Source organism: Pyrus communis, chromosome 5, assembly GCF_041283825.1.
Source record: "Pyrus communis isolate YQ-2024b chromosome 5, ASM4128382v1, whole genome shotgun sequence".
Taxonomy (NCBI): domain Eukaryota; kingdom Viridiplantae; phylum Streptophyta; class Magnoliopsida; order Rosales; family Rosaceae; genus Pyrus; species Pyrus communis.
This window is the reverse complement of record NC_142569.1, coordinates 27,886,610-27,913,635: the sequence shown is the minus strand read 5'-3', so window position 1 is coordinate 27,913,635 and position 27,026 is coordinate 27,886,610. Positions and strand designations below refer to the sequence as shown.

At 38.8% G+C, this 27,026-nt stretch overlaps 2 protein-coding genes and 1 long non-coding RNA gene across 7 annotated transcripts; 2 read left to right on the top strand and 1 right to left on the bottom strand.

The window, feature by feature from the left end:
* The first annotated feature begins 5,377 nt into the window (after positions 1-5,377).
* Positions 5,378-12,066, top strand: LOC137726070 (putative LRR receptor-like serine/threonine-protein kinase At2g16250). Of its 3 annotated transcripts, none has more exons than XM_088694826.1 (5): positions 5,378-5,788; positions 5,881-7,958; positions 9,195-9,323; positions 10,506-10,528; positions 10,969-12,066. In XM_088694826.1, the coding sequence occupies exons 2-5, from the start codon at positions 5,995-5,997 to the stop codon at positions 11,583-11,585; spliced, it is 2,733 nt and encodes a 910-aa protein (XP_088550952.1). In that variant the 5' UTR covers positions 5,378-5,788; positions 5,881-5,994; the 3' UTR covers positions 11,586-12,066. The 3 variants fall into 3 exon arrangements, with proteins under 3 accessions (XP_088550952.1, XP_068321033.2, XP_088550953.1); XM_088694827.1 differs by having other exon boundaries at positions 5,618-5,788; positions 5,948-7,958; XM_068464932.2 differs by having other exon boundaries at positions 5,403-7,958.
* A 780-nt stretch (positions 12,067-12,846) lies between these two features.
* LOC148697065 (uncharacterized) lies at positions 12,847-14,594 on the bottom strand. 2 transcript variants are annotated; one of them, XR_015963031.1, is made up of 4 exons: positions 14,443-14,594; positions 14,289-14,318; positions 13,610-13,724; positions 12,847-13,115 (listed from the first exon to the last, which is right to left on the bottom strand). It is a non-coding gene; the product is annotated as an uncharacterized LOC148697065 (long non-coding RNA). The 2 variants fall into 2 exon arrangements; XR_015963030.1 differs by having other exon boundaries at positions 14,289-14,594.
* Positions 14,595-14,779: 185 nt separating this feature from the next.
* Positions 14,780-18,988, top strand: EMB2219 (Mitochondrial transcription termination factor family protein). Of its 2 annotated transcripts, none has more exons than XM_068465119.2 (6): positions 14,780-15,603; positions 15,747-16,155; positions 16,415-16,630; positions 16,889-16,996; positions 18,171-18,445; positions 18,572-18,988. In XM_068465119.2, the coding sequence occupies exons 1-6, from the start codon at positions 14,942-14,944 to the stop codon at positions 18,906-18,908; spliced, it is 2,007 nt and encodes a 668-aa protein (XP_068321220.2). In that variant the 5' UTR covers positions 14,780-14,941; the 3' UTR covers positions 18,909-18,988. The 2 variants fall into 2 exon arrangements, with proteins under 2 accessions (XP_068321220.2, XP_088550951.1); XM_088694825.1 differs by having other exon boundaries at positions 14,902-15,603; positions 18,581-18,988.
* The last annotated feature ends 8,038 nt before the right edge of the window (positions 18,989-27,026 follow it).

Here is a 27,026-nt window from a genome sequence, read left to right as displayed (position 1 = left end):
TCCAAGGCTCATAACTCATCCAATACTCAACCAAATCAAGTGAAACAAAATGAAAGTTGTAGTACTCAACGAGATTAAGAGATTGATACCTTGTGCGCCAGCTAACTCATCGTGGTTTGGCCAGAAATCTCCTCAAAAGTGGCGGTGCTTCGCCGGAAAACTAGGGAAGCTTTTCCCGTGAGTTTCCTATGTCCAAACTACTTTCAAACATACACCAAGACACAATCTACAACTTTTGGACGAAGTTCGAGGCTTACCTTCGCCGGAGAACGTGGAAACTCATCAAAAAACTCAGTGAACAGTGCAAGCATTGTGCAACAATTTTGGGCAAGTTTAGAGAGTTCTCTTTCGAATATAAGTTTACTAGGGTGTTGGTGGGGATGCTGTTGTTGTGTTGTTTGTTTGTGAGAGAAACCCTCGGAGAACGTGGTTTGACAAAGACTTGAGAAAATAGAGAGGGCAAGAGATGAGAGAGTTATGAGAGAATGTGTGTGTGGTTTCGTGACAAAGAAGAAGAAAATAAGGGTCATGGGGAGGGAAAAGGGAGAGGACGTGTGGGCCTTAATGGCTCATATAACAAGGTCACTAAAGACGAAACACGAAAATATCTGAAAAACATCATACGTTTGAAACGTAAGATCTTCGTTACAAATCCGAATTCGGAACTGTTCGCGTCTACACGTTCATGGCGATGTGTATGACAAGAATAACTTAATTAAATTAAATCTATGGGTTTTGACGAAACGGTCAACAAAAGTCAACAACTATGCCTCAATGGCATTTTGGTAATTTCATAAGTTCAAAAATACAAAATATGATAAAATCAGGGACGGGGTTTCACACTAGTAGTCGTTGCCAATGGGCTAAGTCGTCACCAAAGATGATCTCAATCCAGGTTCAATTTGGTGAAGGGTGTCGAAGTGCGTAAAGATGGGTGTATTGAGATTTTTTTTAGAGAATACAAGGCGAAGGAGGTAGAGAAATGTAGACTGGGATCAGAGGTGATTGCAAGATTGTATTTTTGGGTTTTGACAATTTTTTTATTAACTATTAAATTATCAAGCCTATTTGTAATTTTTTTAAATTTAGTTAGACTTGTGTGACCCATCTCATAACAACACATAATAGAATTTTTGACAAAATTGTGATGGACGGACTACATTGATTTGAGTACTTGCGGAACTACATTGATCAATTTTCAATTTTAGGGACCATTTTGATATCGCGGGTCAATTTCAAGGACTATTTTGATGTCATGGGTTAATTTCAAGGACCATTTGTGAGAAAAAAAAAAAAAAAAACTTATGGGGCCCATTTATGTGCCACATCAGCACTTAGCAAAATTTTTAATAGAATTGTGACGGAATGACCACATTGATTTGCGACATCTATTTTCAGGGGCTATATTGATTGATTTTCAATTTTAGGGACCATCTTGATGGTGATAGTCAATTTCAGGGACCACTTGTGATAAAAATCTTTTTAATTATTTAGTTACAATTAGAACTTTAGTAATTTTGTGAGCTGTTGAAGGTTTAAATTAGAAGCCTCCCATTTTTCAGACTCCTTGAAGTACATATGACCTAGATTAGAGTTATAAAACTCCTTGTTTGATTGCCGGAATGAAATTTCTTGCAGTGGATGTGATTTAATAGCACTGTGAGTGTGTTTGAAATCTTTTTGTACCTACTGTAAACTCCATAGTGAGCAACTAGAAGTCCCATAATACTGGGCTAACTGATGACAACAATTGCACTCATAAGATCACATCATAGCCCTAAAATGGGAGAGAATATAAGTCCATGTCACATTTATAACCTCCTACCACAAAATGAGCATTTTTGCAACAACATTGACTCCTAACTTTGCCCCCATCAACAATCATGACATGAAATGGCTTGGTGTCCTACAATTGCCGACCCAATTTTTTGACTGACCTGGAGTCAATAAAATTGTAGGTGCTACTTGAATCTAGTGTACTTTGCATATGTTGGTTCCTCACCAAACCGTCCACTTTCATAGTCTGCACTGTTTACTTAGCATTAGTTTCATAAAAAACACATTCACTGAGCTTCATTTGTTGCACCTCAACTTGCAATTCATCCTCAAATTGGCAATCTACAACATTGTATACCACATCAAACATCAATAGCTGATTGTGGTTACATTTATGCCCCGTAATCCACTTTTCATCATAAAATCAACATTCCCCCTTGTCTTTCTTGCGTTGCACTTCTTCATGAGTCAATTTCTTAAATGGTAAAGCACCCTGTCAAGATCTTGAAACTGGAACATTAGGTAATGCCAAAGGTGGAGGTTTGATAGTTGTTGCTAATTTTGGAGGACCGTATTTAAGCTTAGACAATTTAGTATCAGTGCAAGCCTCATGAACATTGAAAGTACGTAATAATTTCACATCATGCTTCAATTCATGCTTAAATCCATACAAGAAATAACTCTTAAGCAAAATTGGACCAACATCATGGGTTCAGTTTGCTAATCTATGAAACTCGGCAATATAATCCTTGAGTGTACTTGTTTGGTGCAATAAGAAGAGGGCCTCTGCATTATCTTTAAATTCAGAGGGGGCCAAACTCCTGATAGAAAGCTTTTGTGAAGTCTTCCCAGCGAGGAGTAGTTTATAAGCAATCCTTTCATTGGAACAATTACAAGGCCTTATTCTCGAGGTGGAAGGGTATTATGACCACCTTCTGATGCTCCGGTGTGTCATAGTAGGAAAAATAATACTCTGCTCGATAGATCCAGGACAAGGGGTCATCACCTTCAGTGAATTGAGGAAAATAAAGTTGTTATTGTCATTGTGGATGTAGTGGACTGCCTCTACCATCATAGGTCGGCTGCTTTGTGTTTGATATGAATTGAATTGGAGATGATCGGCTTCATCGTGACAGGTGGGTTATGAGGTAGAACCTCCCCTGCTGCCTCACGATAGCTCCGGTCTGAATTGCTCGAAAACACCGTGAGCTTGGTGTCCAAAGCATTAAAGAAGGTAGCTTGGAGCGCCACTGGCAAAGATTCCAAGGAAGCTTCAAGCGCAGCAACATGAGAACCCATGGCGGAAAAACGAGTGGTGGTGGTGTGGTGGGAAATGCACAAAAGGAGAACTAGGAGCAAATTGGTTGATACTAGTGACAAGGTTCGTTTCGACCTTAACCAATATCAGAAGCAAATGACACTAGAGGAAGGAATCGATAAGGAAAAATGAGCAGAGCTCTAGTATTTTTAAATTTAATATTTCTTTAATAAAATGACCATTACAACTTTTCTCCCAATTGTGCTATTATACAAGGGAGTAGGATTCTCTTCCATCTTTTTTTCCCTCCCCTCCTATTTGAACGATCACAGTTAAGCTACGTCAACATCTTATATTAATTTTTTTATAGAAAGAGAAAGACAAAATAGAGAATGTGAGAGGAGGGGATAGAAGGGACTGAAAAGAGGAGGGGAGAGAATCCTACTCCTTATACAACTCCCACACAGCACTTACAACTAGCATTTCTAACAAACTCCCTAAAAACAAGAAATAACCCAATTAACAACTAATTAAACTTTCATTTGTGATCAAGGCAATCATAGTCCGTATCAACAAGGGAAAAAAACACACTCAATCCTAGCAAATCTGTTTCTCTCTTTCTATTGTTTACTATAAATAAAGGAATGACAAAGGGGAATAGATCACTCAGTTCTCCTTAGCCCCCTTTCTCTCTCTGCCGCACCCTTTCTCTCCTACTTATAAATAGGTCACAACATATTACAGTAAATTTAACAATCGAAGAAAGCCACAACACATAACATGTAGTATTTGACAATTGAAGGAAATTAAATTAATGGGGATCATAACCAATTGAAATTTGAGGGAACAAATGGAAAGAATGTCATAAGTTGAAGGGTCATTGCTAGATTGTTTCCAAAATAAATATATATAAATTTTTTTTTAGGAAACTGCCCTGTATGGAAAATTATCTTCCAAGATACTAGTCTCTCATATAGTTTTGTTTTCCCAAGTAATATAATTTGAGTTGTAAATCCAATTAAAATCTATCCTCTTCATTTGTAGCTAATGAAAACAATAATTCATACCTAATCGACCTCAATTAGCCAAAGTGTAACACAAGAAATTGGAATTGCCACTTCATTGTGTAGCATATTTGATTTGTCCCCATCCTTTTTATGTAAATCAAAGAATACTAAAATATGATGAAATAGTTATGTGCTTGCCCTAATCATCACATGCATGATATCTTTTAAACCAGGCAAAGTTCATTGTATTGTCAAATGGCTCCCTAATAATTTAATTCACTAGGTTTCCTTCCACCTCACTACTCACTAGTATTTTCTTCAAATGAGATTTCCAAATTTAGAAATCATGTAGGTTCGTTGGGTTAGAGAGAGAGAGAGAGAGAGAGAGAGAGAGAGAGAGAGAGAGAATCCAACCCTTTGTGTCCATTTAGGTGCAAATTACCATTTAAATTATTAAAAAAAATACCTTAATTCTTATAAGCTTATTGAAGAAAAATAATGATCATGTACCACAAAATGTCATTAAAATTCAGGTACACACCATTTGTTTTAACAAACGATATTGTCTATGCTAAGCGAATAGACTAAACCTCATAATAGGCTAACAATAATATAACTTAAATTCGCTTTTAGAGGGAATCGAACCTAAAACCTATCACTTACAAGTAAAGTGAAATATCACTAGATCGTAGTATTAAGTGGTAGTATATAACATTTTTACACAACCAAAACCTACCATTTTACCCAAATTTTATTCCATACCTCCCTCCCTCCTCCCACAGAGACAGAGAGAATACAATTTTGTTCATGTCCACATATTCATTTCCAATGCTTGACAGCCTAGAAATCAGAAGAATCACATACAAAAGGGTCTCATCTGTACTTCCCTTAAACATTTTCCATAGAAGGGGATAAAATTAGGAAAGCCGAAAAAATGGAACAGTGGATAGGTCTGATTGGCTGGAATGGGCGGGATTACCGGAGGTCAAACTTAAACCTAACCCGCTGAGCCGGCGCCGGAATTGGGTTCTGGCCCACCACCGAGTCATACCGTTCCAAACCCCGAGTCAGTCATTGACTCAGCTGCCACCCCCACATTCCAAAGACTTCAACTTTTCCATCGCTTTCAGTGTCAGCCCTTTTATCAGAGAAGAAACCAAATAAATTTAAAAAACAAAAGTAGGAGAGAAAATTCAGGTTTTTTTTTCTTCTTTTTTTTTGTTTTAAAAAATGAGAAACAATTAATAATAAGCTGCGATTATTTATTTATTTTTTGATACGGAAAGGTTATGAGAATTTCAATATAGTTATAATCACAGTCAAACAAATTTAATAATTCGGAGTATCGAACCAAACCTCTCATATTGTTTTTGTTTGTTGGAGAGTCATAACCCGAAGCCACTTGCTTAGGTTCTCTCTTTTTTTTAATTTAATTTTAATTTAAATACTTTTAGCAGAGCAGCAATTTGATAGTCCACTGTTGATCTCTGGAGCTTTGACCAGCCACTTTCTGTCCCTCCCTGTCTCTAAAAAATTAGAATAATTAATTTAATGGGTTTTTCCATTTCCATTTTCTGTTTCTAAATTTTGTGTCTTTCTTACTTTTGATCTCTTTGGAGGATTTTAGAGAGAGAAAGAAAGGAAAGCAACGAAAGTGGAGAGAGACTTGTCTGCGTCTCTCTCCTTCTCTCTCCTCCCATCCCTCAACAGTTTGTAGTGGGGGAAATCGAAGCGTGTGAATTTTGAGGTAAGAATATTCCATTTGCCTTTTCGTGTTTTTTAGAGAGAAAAAGTTGAGATTTTAGAGAGAGAAATGCAATGTTACTGTGCAATGGGCAGGTGTAATTCTGGGCAGTTCCGTGGTAGTCAAACACATGTAATGTAAGTGTTTGATATTTTTCCTCAGAGAGAAGAGAGAGTTGAGAGATGGGCATGGTTGGATTTTTGTGAGTCATGGTGGATCAGCGAAGCGTAGTATCGTGCGCCTTCTTGTTGGTAGTGGTGGGGTTGCTGTTTGAGCCCACATTTGAGCAGCCGAGCCAGCCGCCAATGCCACCGGTTTCACCGGCTGAGCGGGCGGCGCTGCTGGAACTCAGATCGTCGTTGGGGTTGAGAGGCAGAGACTGGCCGATAAAGGCAGACCCTTGCTTCATCTGGAGAGGAGTTGAATGCCGGAATGGTAGGGTTGTTGGGATTAACATTTCTGGGTTTAGAAGGACTCGACTTGGCAGTCGAAACCCACAATTTTCTGTCAATGCTTTAGCCAATATAACCCTTTTGCAGTCTTTCAATGCTTCCAATTTCCTGCTTCCGGGTTCGATTCCCGACTGGTTTGGACAACAACTCATTTCCCTACAAGTGCTTGATCTCAGTGCTTGTTCTGTGATTGGTGCTATTCCATTGAGTCTGGGAAATTCAACCAATCTGACTGCTCTGTATTTGTCTTATAACAACCTTACTGGGACAATTCCTGCTAGTTTGAGCCAGCTGCTAGGCCTTTCGGTTCTTGATCTTTCACGAAATCGCCTTACTGGATCCATTCCTACATCCTTTGGCAACCTTGGGAATCTGTCTGTGCTTGACATTTCTGGGAATTACTTATCGGGGTCGATTTCTCCTGGCATTGGGACCCTATCGAATCTTCAGTATTTGAATCTTTCAAACAACATGTTGTCTGCTTCAATACCTCCGCAACTTGGGGACCTTGGTAGTTTGGTTGACCTTGATCTAAGTGCCAATCTATTGGCCGGGTCAGTGCCTTCTGATTTGAGGGGGTTAAGGAACTTGCAGAAAATGATAGTTGCAGACAATTTGCTGAGTGGGATTTTGCCAGATAATCTGTTTCCAACACTGACGCAGTTGCAGGTCATAGTTCTGAGAAACAATGGTTTCACGGGTGGTCTTCCTAATGTCCTGTGGTCAATTCCCAAATTGAGCCTTCTTGATGTTTCTGGCAATAATTTCACTGGTATGCTCCCCAATTCTAGCTCGAATGCTAATGCCACTGCTGCAGTATTCAATATTTCTCGGAATCTGTTCTATGGAGGTCTAACGCCTTTACTTGGAAGGTTCAGCGATATTGATATTTCGGGAAACTATTTTGAAGGTGGTGTGCCAGGGTATGTGGGCACAAATGCATCTCTTGGCAGCAATTGCCTCCAAAATGTGAAGAATCAGAGGACATTGAAAGAATGCTCTTCGTTCTATGCTAATAGGGGTTTGGCTTTTGATAATTTTGGACAGCCAGAGTCTACACAACCACGTCTAGCAAAACCTGCTGGGAAGAGCAATAAAAAGGTGATCATCTTGGCAGCAGTTTTAGGGGGAGTTGGTTTGATTGTTCTTTTAGTGTTGTTTTGCGTGGTGCTACTCCTATGTTTACGCAAGAGGGGAACAACAACTCAAAGAGGAGTTGACGTGGGGCCAGCTACTGCAGGCGGCGGTCCACCACCTCCAGGAGCGCCGATTAACTTTTCTAGTGTAGGAGATGCTTTCACATATCAGCAGCTGCTTCAAGCCACGGGTGAATTCAGCAATGCAAACTTGATAAAAAATGGCCACTCAGGGGATCTCTTCAGGGGGGTCTTGGAAAATGGGATCCCTGTGGTCATCAAACGGATTGATGTATGCTCGATTAAAAAGGAAGCATACCTACAGGAATTGGATTTCTTTAGTAAGGTGTCACATGCAAGATTTGTTCCCCTTCTGGGACACTGTTTAGAGAATGAGAATGAGAAGTTCCTGGTCTACAAATATATGCCAAATGGGGACTTATCAAATTCCTTGTTCAAGAAAACCAGCACAGAGGATGATAGTTTACAGTCGTTGGATTGGATAACAAGATTAAAGATTGCGTTAGGCGCAGCAGAGGGTCTCTCCTATCTGCATCATGAATGCAATCCCCCCTACGTGCACAGGTAACTTGAAAAGTTAAATATTTTATGTTTAAATCATTCTCTTCTCATACGTTTCTTTTATTCTCCAGCAATCAGGTTCTTGTTATTTTGTATGCTTTATTTGTCATCTATAGCATCTGTTTTATTCACTGTTTGAGATGGATACATACTTATATACATGTAACGTATACGTTGAATGTATATAGACACACATACACAAAGTTGATTTTTAGATGGAATTTGTGTAGTGCAATGTTTCCTCAACATTAGAATGTTGTGGTCATGATTTTTAAGGGCTTTTTGTGCAACATTAAGCAATTTTGGGAATTCATAAAATTTTATTTTTCACAACTACCTATTCATCTTAGAGTCTCCATGAAATTGAAACTAACGGTATAATAGATTGACTTTGGCTTTGTAAGAAGATGATCATAGCATTTGTTTACTCTATCCATAAAATTTTATTATTCTGAGTCAGAGGAGTTAAAGAAACTGAGAGATGGTCAGGTATATTGGCCAAGATACCCCTGTGAACGTCAGCGGATAAGAATTACGTAATGTGTTTGACGTATATAGGGGGAAGATAATATTTTGACTTGCTTTATTTCAATTATAAAAATAGCTCAGTACCAATAATATGGTTGTGACCTGTAAGTGGCGATTATAATATCCCTGAGGCATAAAGTCAGATGCTTGTCAAATGCCAATTTGATTTTAGACTAAATCTTCTCCAGTATAATGAAGTATCAGATGGCAGTTACACTGAATTAGTTAATGGAGTTTTGAATACAGAAGTGATGGGAAAAACTTTAAGAATATTGTTTCCCTATAACTTTGTACCGTAATTAAGGGTCATAAACAAAATGTGGAAGTTGCAGATTTGATCAATAAGCTTCCTGGTAATGATTTTATCTGAGGGATGGACCCATGGTACTAACTTGATATTCGACTTGACCAACTTGGAAAACATGATTGGTTAGACAGCTAGTGAATGATGATTGTGACATTTAGGTTTGATTAAGATTGTTAATTGAATATAAAAAATGTAAAGAGAAATTTTCACGATTCCTCTCTAGGTAGACACAAAAAATAGAGCAAAATTTTGGAATCTTTACATAAATTATTTGAAGAGTGAAGATTTTTATGCGCTGAATCTTTGCACTTCCATCAATGATTAACTTATGTAGGTGACGGAGAGCATCTCTATTAGTTCTGTATTCTTCTTGTCTAAGTAATGATATAACTTTCTTTTTGTAGGGATGTTCAAGCAAGTAGTATACTTCTTGATGATAAATTTGAAGTGCGGCTAGGGAGCCTGAGTGATGTCCGTTCTCAAGAAGGGGACACTCATCAAAGCAGGATTACCAGGTTGCTGCGGTTGCCACAGTAAGTGTCCTGTCAATAATTTCATCTAATCACTTGTCTCTTTCCGAACTGTGACTATTCATGGATGTACATTGTCTATGAATTTATAAATATTTATTTTGACATATTATTTATTCAGTCTGTTGTTGAGTTACTATGGTAATACATGACATGTTTTAATCTTTTTTTATAAAAAGGCTTGTGCTTTTATATCTATTTCTTGCTCCGTATATTTGCAATTTTGCATATTTTTCTTTTTCTGTGACTACCTTGTTTATTAACTCCTTGCAATATAATCTATATTAAATAAGTTTTTTTTTTTTTTTTTTTTTTGTTAAATTTTAATTCTCATGATGCCATATGATCAGTTCTATCTTCGAGTCTCTTCTATTATCTTCTTAGCTGCACTACCCTCCCATAAGATGAAGGATCGACAAGCATCAAATCCGATATCATAAACAGAGTCCACCAGAAAATTGAGAAAACCTCTGAATTTGATTGGTAATAATATGAATAATCTGAACCAAGATAAGCCTTTATATAGGCATCAAACCCAAATTCTAGTATTAATTGGAAATCTAATGAATAAAGGAAACATAAAAGAAAATCCTAATTAACTAGAGAATATGAAACCTAATACTTATTGGACAAGGAAAGATAAAATTACCCCAAAAGTTTCCCAAAACCTATTCAAGCAACCTGAATATTCCAACGGTACGCCTTTCCATATTTTATCACAAAATGCTTGATGGTTGAACGTGAATTTTCTTTCTTGCGTCATCTGCCAATCGTCCACAATTGTCTTTTCTCTAATTTTAGCCACTTTAATCAACCCTATTTTGTCCTACATCATCTTTTGTCTACGGGTTTTATTAACCTTAGGTGCATTGTATACTTGTTTCTCATTTCACTATATGCGGTTTTCATAATTTCAATGTAAAAGACATTAGACATTTCGTATTAATATCTTTAACCCTTAAACAAAACTAGCGCCTGGGGCAAGGTTACTCATGATGCTGATCCTATCAAATTGGATCTGTTTACATTCTTGCTGATCTTTGCTGAATTGCGTGTAACCTTGCACTGAGGTTTTTTTTTTTTTTTTTTGTTTTTTTTGTTTGGATTTTTTGTTTTAATCATCATCTGTAAAGATTTGATGCATTTGTGCGTACAAACTTCTCATCAGTTTTCTTTACAATGCAGGTCATCTGAACATGGTGCTTCTGGTACGTACATATCTCGTTGTAGAACCCCAAATCATTTTAGCTCTTTTTCACTTTTGTTTCTCTCCTAGCATTGAACAGACTTGCAGCTCTTTGGGACAGTTATATATGTTAATTTATTTTTTATTTTTTAAAGCCTAATTTGACTTTTCGATCTTTCAGGCATAAAAGAATGACCATCATATGTCTAATAATTCTCTAAGGCTTCATTTTTATTTATAGAAAGTGGTAGCATATAATGATCTTGTCAGATAAATTTCTAACGTATATTTTAAATGAATTGAGAGGGTCCAAGAAAAAAATAAAATTTGACACCTTTGAAAGTCTCATACGTTTTCACTCCAGCTTTTCTGCATGTTTACACACACCAGAGTCATAGCATGTAGTTGTACTTCCAAATCTGTTAATTAGTACTGAATTTTATGTTTATCTGAAACGTACAGGCTCCCCAACAGCAGTGTGTGCCTATGACGTTTACTGTTTTGGGAAGGTGTTGCTTGAACTCGTAACAGGTAAGTTGGGCATAAGTGCTTCCAGTGACACTGACGTGAAGGAATCGTTAGATCAGATACTACCCTACATCAATATATATGATAAAGAACTTGTGACAAAAATTGTGGATCCATCACTGATTGTGGATGACGACCTATTAGAGGAAGTGTGGGCCATGGCTGTTGTGGCCAGGTCCTGCCTAAATCCGAAGCCCTCAAGGCGTCCCCTAATGAGATATATTCTCAAGGCTTTGGAAAACCCTTTGAAGGTGGTGAGGGAAGATAGCTCCGGTTCTGCAAGGCTCAGAACAGCCTCTTCCAGAGGGTCTTGGAATGCTGCTGTGTTTGGTAGCTGGCGCAGCTCATCTGAGGTAGTGGTCATCCCAGGAGCCTCAACTATGAAAGGGGAAGGAGCAAGTGGCTTAAAACATTCAGGAACCAGTGGTTCGCAGGGAAGTGGTCCAACGAATGGTGGCGGGGAACATTCATCCTCACGCAGACGGCATTCTAGGGATATATGTCCGGAACCATCTGGTGTACATGATGTAGAAAAACCTGACCAGAACTAGAGGATTCACCTTGACTGTTCTTGATTCTTTGTTAATAACACAGCAGGCTTATTTGAGTGCCTGTCTGTTGGTACCCCAGCAAAGCGCCTCTTGGTTTTGGAGTTGGGTGGTGTTTCAAGCCAATTTTTGTAAATGGGTGTGGTTCCATGGTCCACAGATTCTCAAGGAACACTGATTGTGAAGTTGCATCAAAATTTCGATATTCAGGATGGTGAATTCAGCTTGAGGATGAGAAGGATGGGGGGTGCCGTTGGCGGATAGGGTTCATATTTGTTGGAAGGGCTACAATTTTATTTGTAATTGATTTGTTCTGTTCCTGTTCAGTTTCTGGTCAGTGTAAATTGTAATTTTTAAAGATTTCTTCATTCAAATCAGATTCTCACATTTGGGTTTAGCAGGAAAACACAACACCAAAAAAGGAATTGTGGAACAGAAAGTGAGCTTTTATATATACTGGGACTTTTCAGTTCTACATTTTCTACCGGCTACTGCTTTTACCGTTATTCCTGAATCATTTACCCTTCACATTTTCAACAGATGTAGGTAGGTGAGGTCACCTACCAAACCCAAAGTCCAAGTTTCTCCTTTGCTAGCATGTGTTATAACTGTCTGAGTGCATCCTTGCACCGATCGACCAAGAGAACGGGACTATATGTTATAATACCAGTACTATTCTAAAAGATATCAAAAGAGAATCTTGGCCTTTTGGTGTAGCGCTGGAAAATGGAAAAAATATAAAATAAAATGACACTACACAAACCATCCGGTCACGTTCAATCAGTTTCGGTATGATTGCTCCCCCTTGGACTCAAGCGAAACGATTAGGAGAAATCGAACACACAACCATGCCTTTAACCACTAGAGGAGCAGCCGCTCCCAATTAATAATAGCAGTGGAGCGAGTTTGTAAACAGATGTGGCTTAGGTCGTTTGACTACAGTAATGTGTGCCTTGCTCTCGAGTTTGAGTCCGCCCCTCAAAGATTAAAACAGTTTATAACTTTACTTTGTAATAAAATAAAATAAAGCAAGTTTGAGTTTATTTTTCAGCCATCTGTTTCCTTCATTGTTTGAATTTGGTATATACCTATATCTATCTATATCTATATATATAATTTGTAAGAGGCTACTCATTCGAATTTTGCACTCTAGATATTGAACTGGGAAGCATGTGACATGTTATTCTATCCACTATCCACAATTTCATTATTCCTACTAGTCGCAGCAATAAAAAATAAATTAAAAAGACTAATAAACCCTGTAAACATCAATGGAAGATAGCTTACATCAATTCAATAATATTGTTATGAGTTGTAAAAGGTGATTATAATATCCCTCTTAATATATACTAAGAGAATATAATTTTTCAGAGTTGGAGTAAGAAGGATTGGAATATAATTACTTCAGAAGTCCGGTCATGGACTTAACAGCTTCGAGCGGAGCTGGATTGATGAAGCAGTGGTGCCATCATCATCCTTTTCGGAGTAGTGGGCGAAGTCCAAGCAACTTCGTTGAGAATGACCATGCTTGTTCTACAAGACACATTGATTTGATTAGGTATGGAATCAGTCAGATCCTCTATATGTCTTGGAGTTCCTACAATCTGGGAATTGGTGGGCGCTGCAAGTAATCACACCTAAAGAGGATGCAATATCTACTTCTAGATATCTTCTAGGATTCTCCTAGCTTAACACAAGATTCTATCAAACAATTTAACTATCCCATATGATCTCCTTCATGTATCAGTTAATTATATATCTTATTCGTTGAATTCAAAATTATATATCTTACAACTCAAATTCGTAAGGAAGGTGCTAAAAAATTAAAGTTACATACATACCATCACTAGTAAAAGGTGATAAATTAGGACTGAATAGTTTATGAATCCCCAATGCTAGATGTGTAACCATTCCTTTTTTCTAGAACATATAAAAATCAAGAACTCATTGGAAAATAAGAAAGGAAGCATGCAACAAAACAAGAGAAAAAAAACAAAAACAAAGTAATGAAAAATAAATATTCATACCTGTTTCAAGTGCTTCATAAAACTCCATATATTCCAAGATTGTCTCGTCATCTAAAATTGAGATGTTATTTGACATGAACCAATTTTGAGTACAAATGTGTACAGCTGCTATCTTCTGCAATAGAATAGAAGCTTCCTTCATATAAGACTTATTGTAAATGCAACTAAACAAGTCATGAGTGACCAGAGATTGCTTTACAAAGACATAACAATAACAATGGAAAAAGGAATATACATAACAAGTAGGAAACCATAAAAATATTATTAGATAATTCGTTTTGGGGTTGTTGGTGTTAGAATCAGGATGGCAATATCAAGTAAATGTCAAACACATGCCATCTCTTGTTTATCTTTAACCCCATCATCCCTTTCACGATCGCTATCCCTACCCCTATATTCTACCTTCACTAATCTAGGTAAATATCCTTCATTCCACAAGGATTTTGTGATGAATTAAGAATTAAGAGTTGGCCTGCAAGTCTATTGACAAAGTACAAAATATTTATTAAAAAAAACTACAAATTAACCCTTAGATCAAATTAAAAAATAGAAAAGGAAAAAAAAAAAAAAAAAAAGGTTCTGTTGAAGACCGTGTTAGTGCCCGAACTCTTATGATAAACTAAGAGAAGGATCTAACTTATATGGAACCAAAAAAAAGGGAACAAATCATGTTACGTACCTTTACTCATGACACTAGCAAGGAACCCATCTGCAAGATAGGAGTCACATGACTCAATTAGACAGTGTTAATCACACATATATAGTGCAGGTAAAAGAGAATGGAAAACTACTATATTCCTAATCTCAATTATGAGAAAAGATGGAGAAAATACTAAGGAGGTAGGATGGAGGACGAAGAGTCGTGAGCTGTCGCAGAGGAGAGATGATGAGGGTCTTTGCAGAGAGCTGAGGTTGTGGGCTGAGGAATCGCTGATATGTTTTGATGAGAGGCCATGAGTGAGGGTCAGCTGTGTGAAATGGGAGAATGGGGATGTGAAAAGTGAGGCCGTGTGAGTAAGGGTGAGGTGAGTGAGTCCTAATTGGGATAAGATCCACTACTTTGCAACTTGGTGAAACTAATTTTTTAACTTATTATGACATGCGTGTATATATATATAATTAATTAATTAATTATTAATAAAACGGTTCGGTTCCTGTCAGTTTTTGTTCATTCCAAATCGAAACCGAAACCAATTTTAACAGTCCGGTTCGATTTTTTATTCAAATTTAACTTTTTCGATCAATACGGTTTTTTTTTTATACGGTACGATACAGTTTTGCGGATTTTATGCCCACCCGTACATCAGTTCAGATGCATATCCTATAATCCGCATGGGATGCTGTGGAGCAGCAAAAATGGCGGTTTCTTCTCCACTCACTCAACTGACTACTCCACTTCCCTTCTACCATTACCAATCTCACCTCCACCTCCACCTCCACCTCCACATCCTCCCCAAAGCTTTCCCCTCCACCGCCGCCTCCTCACACCCCGACCACAATCATGACCCCCCAGACCTCACTATCCGCAAACACAACTCCAAATCCACCGCCCTCCTCCTCCAACGCCTCTCCCACTTTCCCAACCCTAACCTTAACTCTCACCATCCCCCTCCTCCTCCCCCTCCCGACGACAAATCCAAGCTCCTGGAACGCTCCCTCCTCCGCAAACGTACTCCTCAGTTCCCTGGCTCCATCTCCCTCGACTCATCCTCCCTCGATTCCTTTCGTGACGACGACGACGAGCACCGGATGATAATGCGGGCTCTGGAGATTCGCCGGAAGGTCACGGCAGAGATTTTTAAGGAGGTTATGATGACCAAGGGCAAATTTGGAATCACCTATGCCACCAATCTGACCGAGACCTTGACCGACTTCCTTGACTACGTCATGATCGAAGCTGCCGCCATGAAACGCTCGCCGGAGTTCTCAGATTCCACCTTCAATTTTCGCGCCAAAATTGTCATTGAAGACTCCGAAGTTGTGCCCTGCATTAGGTATTATCAAAAGCTTTACTCTTTTCCTTTGAAGGTTTCAATTTCCATGAGCTATTAGTTAGTAAGAAACAAAGAGATTGAAATTTCTGGATTTAAAGGGATTTATGTGTCCACAATTTGGTTAACGGAATTGGATTGTATAGGTGGTTGAAGCATAACTCACTTTCATATCCCCAAATTGGGAAGCTGATATGCTTGTCAAAGGGAGACATTGGCTCGATTAGACGTCTTGCGGTGTGGTTGAAGTCCATTCATGTTAAGGGGAGGTTTATTGGGGTTGCGCTTGTGAAAGCTGGAGATCATTTTCTGGAGCGCAGCGATGAAGAGTTGAATGAGATTGTTGAGTATTTGGAGAGCAATGGAGTTAAGAGGGATTGGATGGGTTGTGTCATGAGCCGATGCCCGCAACTCTTGTCCTACAGTTTAGAAGAAGTGAAAGCTCGTACGGGGTTTTACTTTGAAATGGGTATCAATGAAAAGGATTTTGGCACAATGGTCTTTGATTTTCCCAGGGTACTTGGCTACTATACTCTTGTTGAGATGAACCAAAAGGTAGCCGACTCCTTCTGCTGATCATTGATTGATTGAAAATTGAAATCGTACAGTATCATACTATTCCAAAGTATCATGACATGACTGACATGGGCTTTAGGGTTTGAGTTAGAAGAATGTGGAGTAAATTGCATACCGGTTTCATGGTTTGGGTGTATTGATATATATATATATATACAGAAATAAAATAAAATAAAATAAAAACTGAGCTTACTGATTTGCATATACATGTAGTGAGATGCTGCTCTTGTTTGTCCAGGTTAACTATTTGAAGGAGTTTGGTCTTAGTACCGAGGACGTTGGCAAATTGCTAGCATTTAGGCCACACCTGATGGGTTGTAGCATTGAGGAAAGATGGAAGCCTCTAGTTAAGTATTTGTATTACCATGGCATAACCCGTGATGGTATGAGGAGAATGCTTACCATTAAACCAATAATTTTCTGTGTTGATTATGAGAAAACCATTGTGCCAAAGGTACGCCACACTTCTTGCGCTTGAACTTTGTTGTTGATGCCTAATATCATGAAACTAACCTGAAACTATCTAATCTAGCTGAATTCTTCTTTACATTTCTTTACCTTCCACCGGATCCTGTTTTAGGAATCCATGTTCCTTGACTACTATGTAGTTCTGTCAATTGTTTATGAACTCTATGCATAATAGGTTAATGCTAAGTGGTAAATAGGCAAACCACACATATGATGATCTTGATGTTTATTTTCCTACATGCAGGTAAAGTTTTTTCAGGACATAGGCATTCGAGATGATGCCATAGGCAAAATGCTTGTAAAGTTTCCTCCGTTGCTAACATACAGCCTCTACAAGAAAATTCGGCCAGTGGTTTGTTCTTTTCTTATTCAAGTTCTGTTTCTGTTTCCTATCATTCCTTTAAGTTTATGTGGTAATTTATTTGTATTAACAGCTCTTGAACACACACCATATGTGCACATGCATGCACACAATAATATATCTTTCTGTATTAGAAAAATAAATCAGTTGATTTCTAATAGTTTAGCACGGAAACTTGTCCTTCTTGTTGTAGTAAGCTGGTTAAAGTGAGGGTGGGTTCAGGTTCCATTCTATTAGGTGCATGGGTTAACTTCAAAGCCATGAAAATAATAAATTAAAATCAGGTCATGGGATTGAATGGATCAACCTAAATTCTGAGTTTAATATATAGGCACAGTAACTTTATTGCAGCAACAGACTAAATGATATCAAATAACAGAATTCACAGTTATATTAGTTTTGGTTGTCAGAAACTGCTAATTGTTCAATTGCTTCATCGGCTGTGGTGTACTTGAGAAAAGCCTGGAGATCGTTAGAGATAGTATTCATGAAACAGTTAGTATCAATAAAACAGATAGCTGTGATGAGAAGGACTTAAGGCTTCTCATTTTGTTTTTAAAGGTTTTGACAGAACCCATTCAACCACATTTGGTAGGAGAAACTTATGATTATTACTGATATATGCTTGAAAGATGTGTGATTTGAATCTTATTTGGTGTGGTGACTTTTCAAAGTATATCTCAGTGCTCCATGTTGAAACTGATTACACTGGTTGGACTTTTACTTTTATGTTGGTTCATGATAAATATTTATGGCCCGTTCGATAGCCTTCATTTTAGTTTTAGCTTTTCATTTTTCTTAAAAGATAGAGGGAATGTTTATGGAGAAAGAGGAACGAAGTAGGGTGGATAAAGGTGGAGGAAGGGAGAAATTAGAAGGTAGGAAACAAAAAAAAAACTAGAAAAGAAAACCTACAAAAAATGGTTCAGTTTTAGTTTGCACCTTGTGTAAACTTCTTTGTACGGTTCACGTCCCTTGCCCCACCTTTCCTTCACCTTTGCTCATCCCTCTTTTCTCTCTTTTATTTCCTCACTAATCCCAATAAAAATATCAACTAAAAACGAAGTGGTTATCGAACGGGCCCTTAATATCCAGGTTCAGTTTTTAATTAAAAGAGTAACATCTGGTATTCACCCTTGTAACGTGTTACTGGAATATTATACAGATCATATTCTTGATGACCAAAGCTGGAGTTAGTGAGAGGGATATTGGAAAGGTTATAGCTTTGGGACCAGAGCTCTTAGGATGCAACATTGTGAAAAAGCTTGAGGTTAATGTGAAATATTTTCGATCACTTGGCATACATCATGGAGTTTTAGGTGAGATGATTGCTGATTTTCCCATGCTGCTGCGATACAATATAGATGTTCTTCGTCCAAAGTACCGTTACTTGAGGAGAACTATGGTTCGCCCTTTGAAAGCCCTCATTGAGTTTCCAAGGTGAAAGCATCAAGCTTTTGGAATTCAAATTTAAGCTTTTCTTTTCACTTTGCTATTAACTTTTTGTAATAATTTATCGTGTTCCTTCTCTACTATTGACGTTGACCATAATGAGATCTTGTCCAGGTTTTTCAGTTACTCCCTCGAGGGCCGAATTATTCCAAGGCACAAGGTTCTTACAGAGAATTGTATTAATTTAAAACTACGCTACATGCTGGCCTGCACGGATGAAGATTTTGAGAAGAGGGTCAAGACTATAGTTGAAAGGCGCCAAGGATTTGAATCTGGTGTCTGGAGTGAAGATGTGTATAATTCCGAAATGAGTGATGATGAAGACTCGCCTGTGAAGGGAACTATCCCTGATGACGGTGAGCGTGAGGCAGGATTAACTATGTTCGATGACGGTGAAAGTGAGACAGAATCAAATATGCTTGATGACAGTGATACTGACGCAGAACTGTAATTTCTGTAATTTCTACGATATCTCTACATGTCATAGTAGGCATACCACACCTATACGCTGTGGTGCGAGTTTCATCCCCACCTATTTCTCTCTCTCTAACAACTAACTATTAACACCATCGTTTGTCCAAAATAAAAAATAAAAAAATAGCAGGCATATCACGCTAAAATATTGCTGACGTAAGGGTCAAGCTATCAGAAGAGGAGGAAATCCATGGTAGCAAAGTTGGTAGCCTGAAATTTGAGTTCATAGATTTTTTAAACTTGTAAATGTATACTTTGTATACACAGGGTCCTTCTTACCCTCTTTTGTTTAATGCAGTTGATAATCTTGAATTAAATCTTTGTTTCAAAGCATGCTCATGTCAAGGCCTCAATTTTGGGGGTGGCAGAGGATGTAAAATTAAGCAATTACATAACAAGCAGTTCCTAGTTTTCTTCTGGATAAATTATCGTATAAAATGAAACGGATAAAACGGCACAAACAAGGAATGGAAAGACCTTAATGGCTGCAAAATGCAGTAAAAAGCGACAACCCAGGTGAAGCAGATACATAAGAGTTCAAATTAATGTAAAACTGAGATATGCATCGTTGGATTTAGCATTAAATCAACATATGCCTAAACTAAAACAAGAATCAAAGAAGGATTGGGATATCTAGTACGCGAGATATCAGTGTATATGTTTTTTAGTTTGGTTGAGATTCGGTTTTAGTATAGGATTTAGTTTCCTATATTCTAGGGACTTTGTGTAAAACCCACGACATCTATTAGTACAAATAGATGGCTGTGGGATGGGGTTTAGAAGAGGAGAGTTTGAGAGACATTAGTTTATATACGAGAACACTTTGTGTTTGTGACTTCTCTTGTATTCGTTGGTAATCAATAAAGCTTTCGTTGTTAGAGAGGTACTCCTATATTGCATGAACTCTGAAATTGTTTTGTGTTTTGTTTATTGCTTGATTGTCACAACAAATGGTATTTAGAGCTTAGGTTCTTATGTGGGTTGTGACTACCAAGTAATGACGAAGACTGGTGATTCCACCAGTGGTGATGATGTTGAAGAAAAGTTTGGCACTAGTGGTACCAAGATGACGGTTCAAAGTGCTAGGTTTGAAATTGAGAAATTTGATGGAATGAACAACTTTGCTATGTGACAGTGTGAGGTTCAAGATGTCCTAGTACAACAAGGTTTGGTTGTTGTGTTAGGAGATATGTTGTTGATGAAGAAAGAAGAATGGGAAAGATTAAATGCTCATGCATGTTCTACAATTCGACAATGCTTGGGAAAGCAACAGAAGTATGGTGTGATGAACATAACTTCTGCGAAGGAATTGTAGGCTGCATTGGAGACAAAATTTATGAAGAAGAGTGTAGAGAATCGACTGCATCTCAAGAGCAAGTTGTACAAGTTCTAATACAGAGAGGGCACAAAGATGATCGACCATCTAGAAGAGTTTAACAAGCTTCTAGCTGAACTGGCAAATCTTGAAGAGATAGATAATCAAGGATGAAGACAAGGCTTTGATCCTGATGAACTCATTGCCTAAATCCTATGAGCCTTTCGTTACTACTTGGATTTGTGGCAAGGAAATAATTAAGTACGATGAAATCTCGAGTGCACTTATGAATCATGAGGTTAGACATCTTGACAGGCAAGAAAGGAATGACTTTGAAGCTTTGATGGTGAGAGGGAGATCCAAAATTAAAAAAGAAAAAAAAAAAAAAAAAAAAAAAGAGAAAGGCTCGTATAGGAAAAACAATAGGCCTCGTACTAGAGGAGTCTCGAAGAATATGAAGTTCTAGACAAGGATGAGTGTGCCTTTTGTCGTGAGAAATGACACTAGAAGAAGGACTGCCCTAAGATCTATGAAAACACTAAGGGAAAGAAAAAGGATGACTCAGAAGCAAATATGGTTGAAGTTGAGGATGAGAAATTTGTCTATGCCCTAACTGCATCGAGTATTGTGGATTATATGAAAAAATGGGTTCTTGACACAGGTTGTACTCATCACATGACTTCTCAAAGGCATTGGTTTTCAAGCTTCAAAGTTATGAATGGAATTGTGTACATGGATGTACAACTCAAGGAGTTGGAAGCATCAGGATCAAGCATCGTGGTGGTGTAATTTGAGAATTGCATGGTGTAAGGTATGTCCTAAATCTAAAGAAAAATTTGATCTTACTAAGCACTCTTGAGTCACAAGGCTACAAGTTTTACTCTGATAACAACGTGCTCAAAGTTGCTAAAGAAGCACTTGTCGTAATGAAGGGGTCTCATAATGGTTTTCTTTATATGCTATAAGGAAAGACTTTGGAGAATGGAGTGGCTTTGGTAGCTGATGAAATGCAAAGTGATAAAGGTGACTTGTCTGTATTATGGCACATAAGGTTGGGACATGTAGGAGAAAAACATTGCAAGGATTGATCAAGTAAGTGTGCTTAAAAGGAAAAGATTGGAAAGATAGAGTTTTGTGAGCACTGTGTTCTTGGCAAACAAACAAAGGTGAAATATGGCAAACAAACAAAGGTGAAATATGGCTTAGCAATTAATCAAACAAAAGGAATTTTGGACTATGTTCACTTTAATGTTTGGGGGCCTGCAAAGAATGCTTCTTTAGGTGGAAAGAGATGGTTTGTATCTCTTATCGATGATTACTCTCGCAGATCATGGATGTATATATGATGAAACGAAAGGATGAGGTGTTTGACATCTTCTTAGAATCGAAGAACATGGTGGAGAACAAGACTAGAAAGAAGACTAAGACATTGAGAAGTGACAATGGAGGGAAATATACCTCTGATCCTTTCTTTAAGGTGTGTAAAATTGAAGAGATCACCTTGACATTTCATTGTTAAACATATTCCACAGCAAAATGAGATTGTAGAGAGACTAAATAGGACCTTGCTCGAGAAAGTTTGTTGCATGATATCTCAAGCTAAGCTGCCAAAGAGATTTTGGACAGAAGCTTTGAGTTATGCATGTCATGTTATTAATCGTCTACCATTAACAACATTGGAGGGAAGAACACTAATTAAAGTGTAGTTTGGAGAACCAACTCAGGACTACGACAAGCTACGAGTGTTTGGATGCAATGCTTACTTTCATGTGAAGGAAAACAAACTGGATCCATGAGCCAAGAGAGCTGTCTTTATGGGATTCAATAGTGGTGTGAAAGGTTATTGACTTTAGTGTCCCAAGCTGAACAAGATTATAGTAAGTAGAGATGTGATATTAGATAAAAGTCACATAAAATTAAAGGAAGATGTTTAGATGGTGGAGCTTAGGGAACAAGTAATAGTGAATTCATATCCAAGTGAGGAAGCTGGGGAAGAAAAAAGACATGGTGATCAACTTGAACATGAAGAAAGTGAGCACAAAGAGGAAAACACCACGAGAAGAATTCAAGATGCAAGATGATTACATTAGCCAAAAGGAAGGGAAAAAGAGAGATATCCTTACCTGCTAGATACAAGGATGGCATTGCCTGCATGGTATATGCATTCCCAGTAATTGGGGCTGAAATTCCCACTAGTTTTGAAGTAGACACAAATAGTGAAGAAGAGAGTAAATGGAATGATAAATGCTCTCCCTTCACACGATTAAGACTTGGGAATTGATGGAGTTGCCTAGAGGAAGGAAAGAAATTGGCTGCAAATGGGTTTATGCAAAGAAGGATGAAGTGGATGACAAGAGCTTAGTAAGGTTTAAAGCTAGGCTAGTTGCTAAATGATATGCTCAAAAGGAGGGAATATATTACAATGAGATCCTTTCTCCTGTGGTTAAGTACTCATCCACTCGAATATTGCTTGCCCTAGTTGCACAATTCAACCTTGAATTGCTACAACTAGATATGAAGACTGCATTCCTTCATGGTAATGTGGATGAAGAGATTTATATGAGACAACACGAGGAGTACCAAGAGAAAGGCAAAGAAAGATTGGTTTGTAAGCTCAGAAAATCTCTTTATGGTTTGAAGCAGTCGCCCAAGTAGTGGTATTTAAGATTTGACAAGTTTATGAAGGGTCAAGACTATACAAGAAGTCAATATGATCACTGTGTTTATCACAAGAAGTTGAAAGATGGTTCGTTTGGGTACTTAATATATGTAGACAACATGCTTGTAGCCTCAAGCAATATTTTAGAGCTAGAAAATTTGAAGGAACAAATGAAAAAGGGGTTCGAAATAAAGGATCTCAGTGAAGCCAAGAAAATATTGGGAATAGATATCACAAGGGACAAACATAAAGGTTTGGTGTGTTTGTCTTAGAAGTAGTATCTTAAGCAGTATCTTGATCCTCAACAGCCGGAGAAGATTGCTAGAATCGGCTCACGATTAAGCCCAAAGGAAAAAGTGGAACACACAACTTTCCTTAGGGAAAATCATGACATCTTTTGTAACATCACACATTAACCCACGAAGATGGGGTGATGTGCCTTATATGTAAATGCCCACCTCCATATAGTACGAGGCCTTATGGGAACTCACTGGCTTCGGATTCCATCGGAACTCCAAAGTTAACGAGTTCGGGCGAGAGTAATCCTAGGATGGGTGACCCACTGAGAAGTTCTCGTGTGAGTTCCCAGAAACAAAACCGTGAGGGAGTGATCCAAGCCCAAAGCGGACAATATCGTGCTACGGCGGAGTCGAGATTGGGATGTGACATAATGGTTTCAGAGCCACTTTGCTTTGTGGTGCGAGTGTGCCAACGAGGATGTTGGGCCCCTAAAGAGGGTGGATTGTAACATCCCACATCGACCAACAGAGAGGGGGTGATGTGCCTTATATGTACATGCCCACCTCTATATAGCATGAGGCCTTTTGGGAACTCACTGGCTTCAGATTCCATCGGAACTCCGAAGTTAGGCGAGTTCGGGCGAGAGCAATCCTACGATGGGTGACTCACTAGGAAGTTCTTGCATGAGTTCCTAGAAACAATACCGTGTGGACAATATCGTGTTACGGCGGAGTCGAGATTGGGATGTGACATCTTTGCATGGTCACATTCTGACATGCTCGGCATCGACCCTAAGATAGCTTGCCACAAGCTGTACGTCAACCCTGCTGCCAAACCGGTGATCGAAAAGAGAAGACATTTCGCACCCGAACGAATGGTGATCATTCAAGCAGAAATCAACAAGCTACTTGAGGCTGGATTCATAGAAGAGGTAGCATACTCAGCATGGCTTGCCAACGTCGTGCTAGTAATGAAGAAAGAGAAGAGCAAATAGAGAGTTTGTGTGGACCACACTGACCTCAACAAAGCATGCCCGACAAATCCATATCCAGTTCTCTAAATCAACTGTATATTCAACTTTTGGGAACCAGTTGCTCAGTTTCTTGGACCATACTTCGGTTACAACCAAATAGCCATAGACGAGCTCAACAAGGAGAAAACCGTGTTCGTCATCGAGTGAGGCACCTACTTTTTGGCCTTAAGAACATGAGAGCCATTTACTAATAACTGGTAAACATGATGTTCATGAAGCAAATTAGAGTAACCATGGAGGTCTACGTTGACGACATCATGGTGAAAGGCAAGCAGCGATCAAACCATATTGGTAACTTGGCAAAAACTTTCGATATCTTTAGAAAGTACAAAATGAAGCTTAATCACACCAAATGCATATTCGGAGTATCTTTAGGCAGATTCTTAGGGTACCTAGTAACCTAACAAGGAATTGAAAAACATCCCAAGCAGATCCGAGCAATCCTAGAGATGAAGTCTCCAACTACCTTGAAGGAGATCCAAAGCTTGACCAGGTGAGCAACCATGCTAAATCACTTCCTTTTGCGGTTCACCGATCAATGCAAGCCTTTTTTCAAAGCAATTAAAAGGGCATATTGAGATAAACAGGATAATGAGTGCGAAAGAGCTTTCCAAGACTTGAAGAAATATCTCACATACAAAAAGAGCTTGGGGCCCAACTGCCAGTATTTTACACTTCTAAAGCTTTTCTTGATATGAAAACTAGATATCCGAAGATTGAGAAACTAATTTTGGCACTAGTTGTTACGGCTCGGAAGCTCAGACCATATTGTCAAGCCCATATAGTCATCGTCATGACTTAGTATCCTGTATTATCAATTCTACATGGTCCTGATACTTCTCAACGAGTAATGAAATGGGTGTTGGAACTTGGCCAATACAGCTTAGTTTACCGACCCCATATGGCAAACTTCATAGTAGAATTCACACCTAGCCTAAGCGACGCAACAACATGGCCCAACGACGCCTCAGAGGTAACCGAACACACCATAGCCACGCATGCTTCACCCGATGGAGACTTCTGGAATTCGCACATTGACGACACATCTAACTACAAAGGTTTGGGAGCAAGCATGGTCTTGTTACCCATGATGGTTCGATGCTCGAGCAGACGATCACTCTAGGCTTCAAAACATCCAACAACGAAGCAGAGTACGAAGCCTTACTAGCAGGCTTCCGAATGGCAAAAGACTTGGAGGTGAGAAAGCTTGCAATTCATTCCGATTCCCAGCTAATCACCAACCAACCTACTAGGGAGTGCACGGAAAAACATCTAAAGATGGTGCAATACCTAGAGAAGGTACGAAAACAACTTAAGGCGTTTCAGACTTACACCCTTATTCAAGTTCCGGGGGCAGACAATGCTCACGTGGGTGTGCTAGCCAGCCTAAGCTCTGCCATTGACCATCAACTCAAACCTTCTATTTCGGTGGAGTATTTGGGCAAACCAAGCATAGAGGCAGAGCCAACAACCTAAGTGTCATAGGTTAATACAACTCTAAACTGGCAAGATTCCATTATAGACTACCTAGTCAATGACACACTCCTCATGGAAATATTGGATTATAGAAAACTCCAAACGAAGGTAGCATACTACTACATGTAGAACGACATTCTCGTCCGAAGATCCTACATTGGACCACATCTCTGCTGCCTAATGCCTCTTGACGACCTAAAGGTTCTAAGTTCAATCCATGAAAGCGTTTGTGGCAATCACTCTAGAGGCCAATCCTTAGCACAAAACGCTTTATACGGAGGAACATCATCTGCCGATTTGGAATCCCTTAATCCATCGCCACAGACAATGGCCCGCAATTCGTTGGCGAAGTTTTTCCAAAAATATGGCATCAAGCAAAACATCTCCACGCCGTGGTAACCTCAAGGCAATGGGCAAGCCAAAGCATCCAACAAGGCGCTTCTCGACTGCCTCATTAAATCCTTCTTCGACAAAAAGAGAAAATGGCCAGACAAACTTCTCGGATGTCTATAGACGTATCGCCAACCGATAAGACCCGTTTCTTTTTAGCATTTGGTTCATAAACAATCATTCATCTTAATGTCATTGTGCCAAGTATCAGTACTCTATTACCAAGTATTAAGTAGAACGAAAAGAAAATGGCCATAAATCTAGATCTACTAGAGGAGGAATGGGAGAAGGTCATCACCCGCATCATAACCTACCAGCAAGAACTCCTCTCCAGCTATAACAAAAGGGCAAAAATCAACAGTTCTAGCTCAGAGACCTAGTCCTAAGAAAAGCCTTCATCACTGCCCGCAAAGAAAGCTCCAAAAAGATAGATCTTATTTGGAAAGGTCTGCACAAGATCAGCAGAGTAGGCGGTAATGGTAGTTACACCCTCGCCACCATGAACGGCACATAGAATGAAAGGCAGTGGAACGGCTACAATCTGAGGAAGTACCACGCGTGACATTCCACTACATTAATGCCCGAAGACTCAAGCAGCTCGACGGGCACCACTTCGTAAGTTGAGGACTATCCAGTTGTTATACAGCACCTACCTTACATCTAAGTGTTCATTCGTTTCACTTGTTTTTCAATGAGGAATTCAGAAGTTATTCACAACTTGGCTCGGATGCATGCTTACAACAACTAATCACTTATGCACTTCAAAAGAAAATCACGATCTTTTTCGGGACTTATTGCAAGAATTGCACCCCTTTGGGGACCAACCATGCTCTCTAGTGTGAAAGGGTAAACTAATTCCCACCCCCCCACGGGTTTGCTCTCCGATGTGAGAGGATAAACTATACACTGAATATCCAGATATAGATTAGTCGGGTTGCCCTAGTGTAACTAGGTGCATGATGGCTTGTGTTGGGATTCCTAG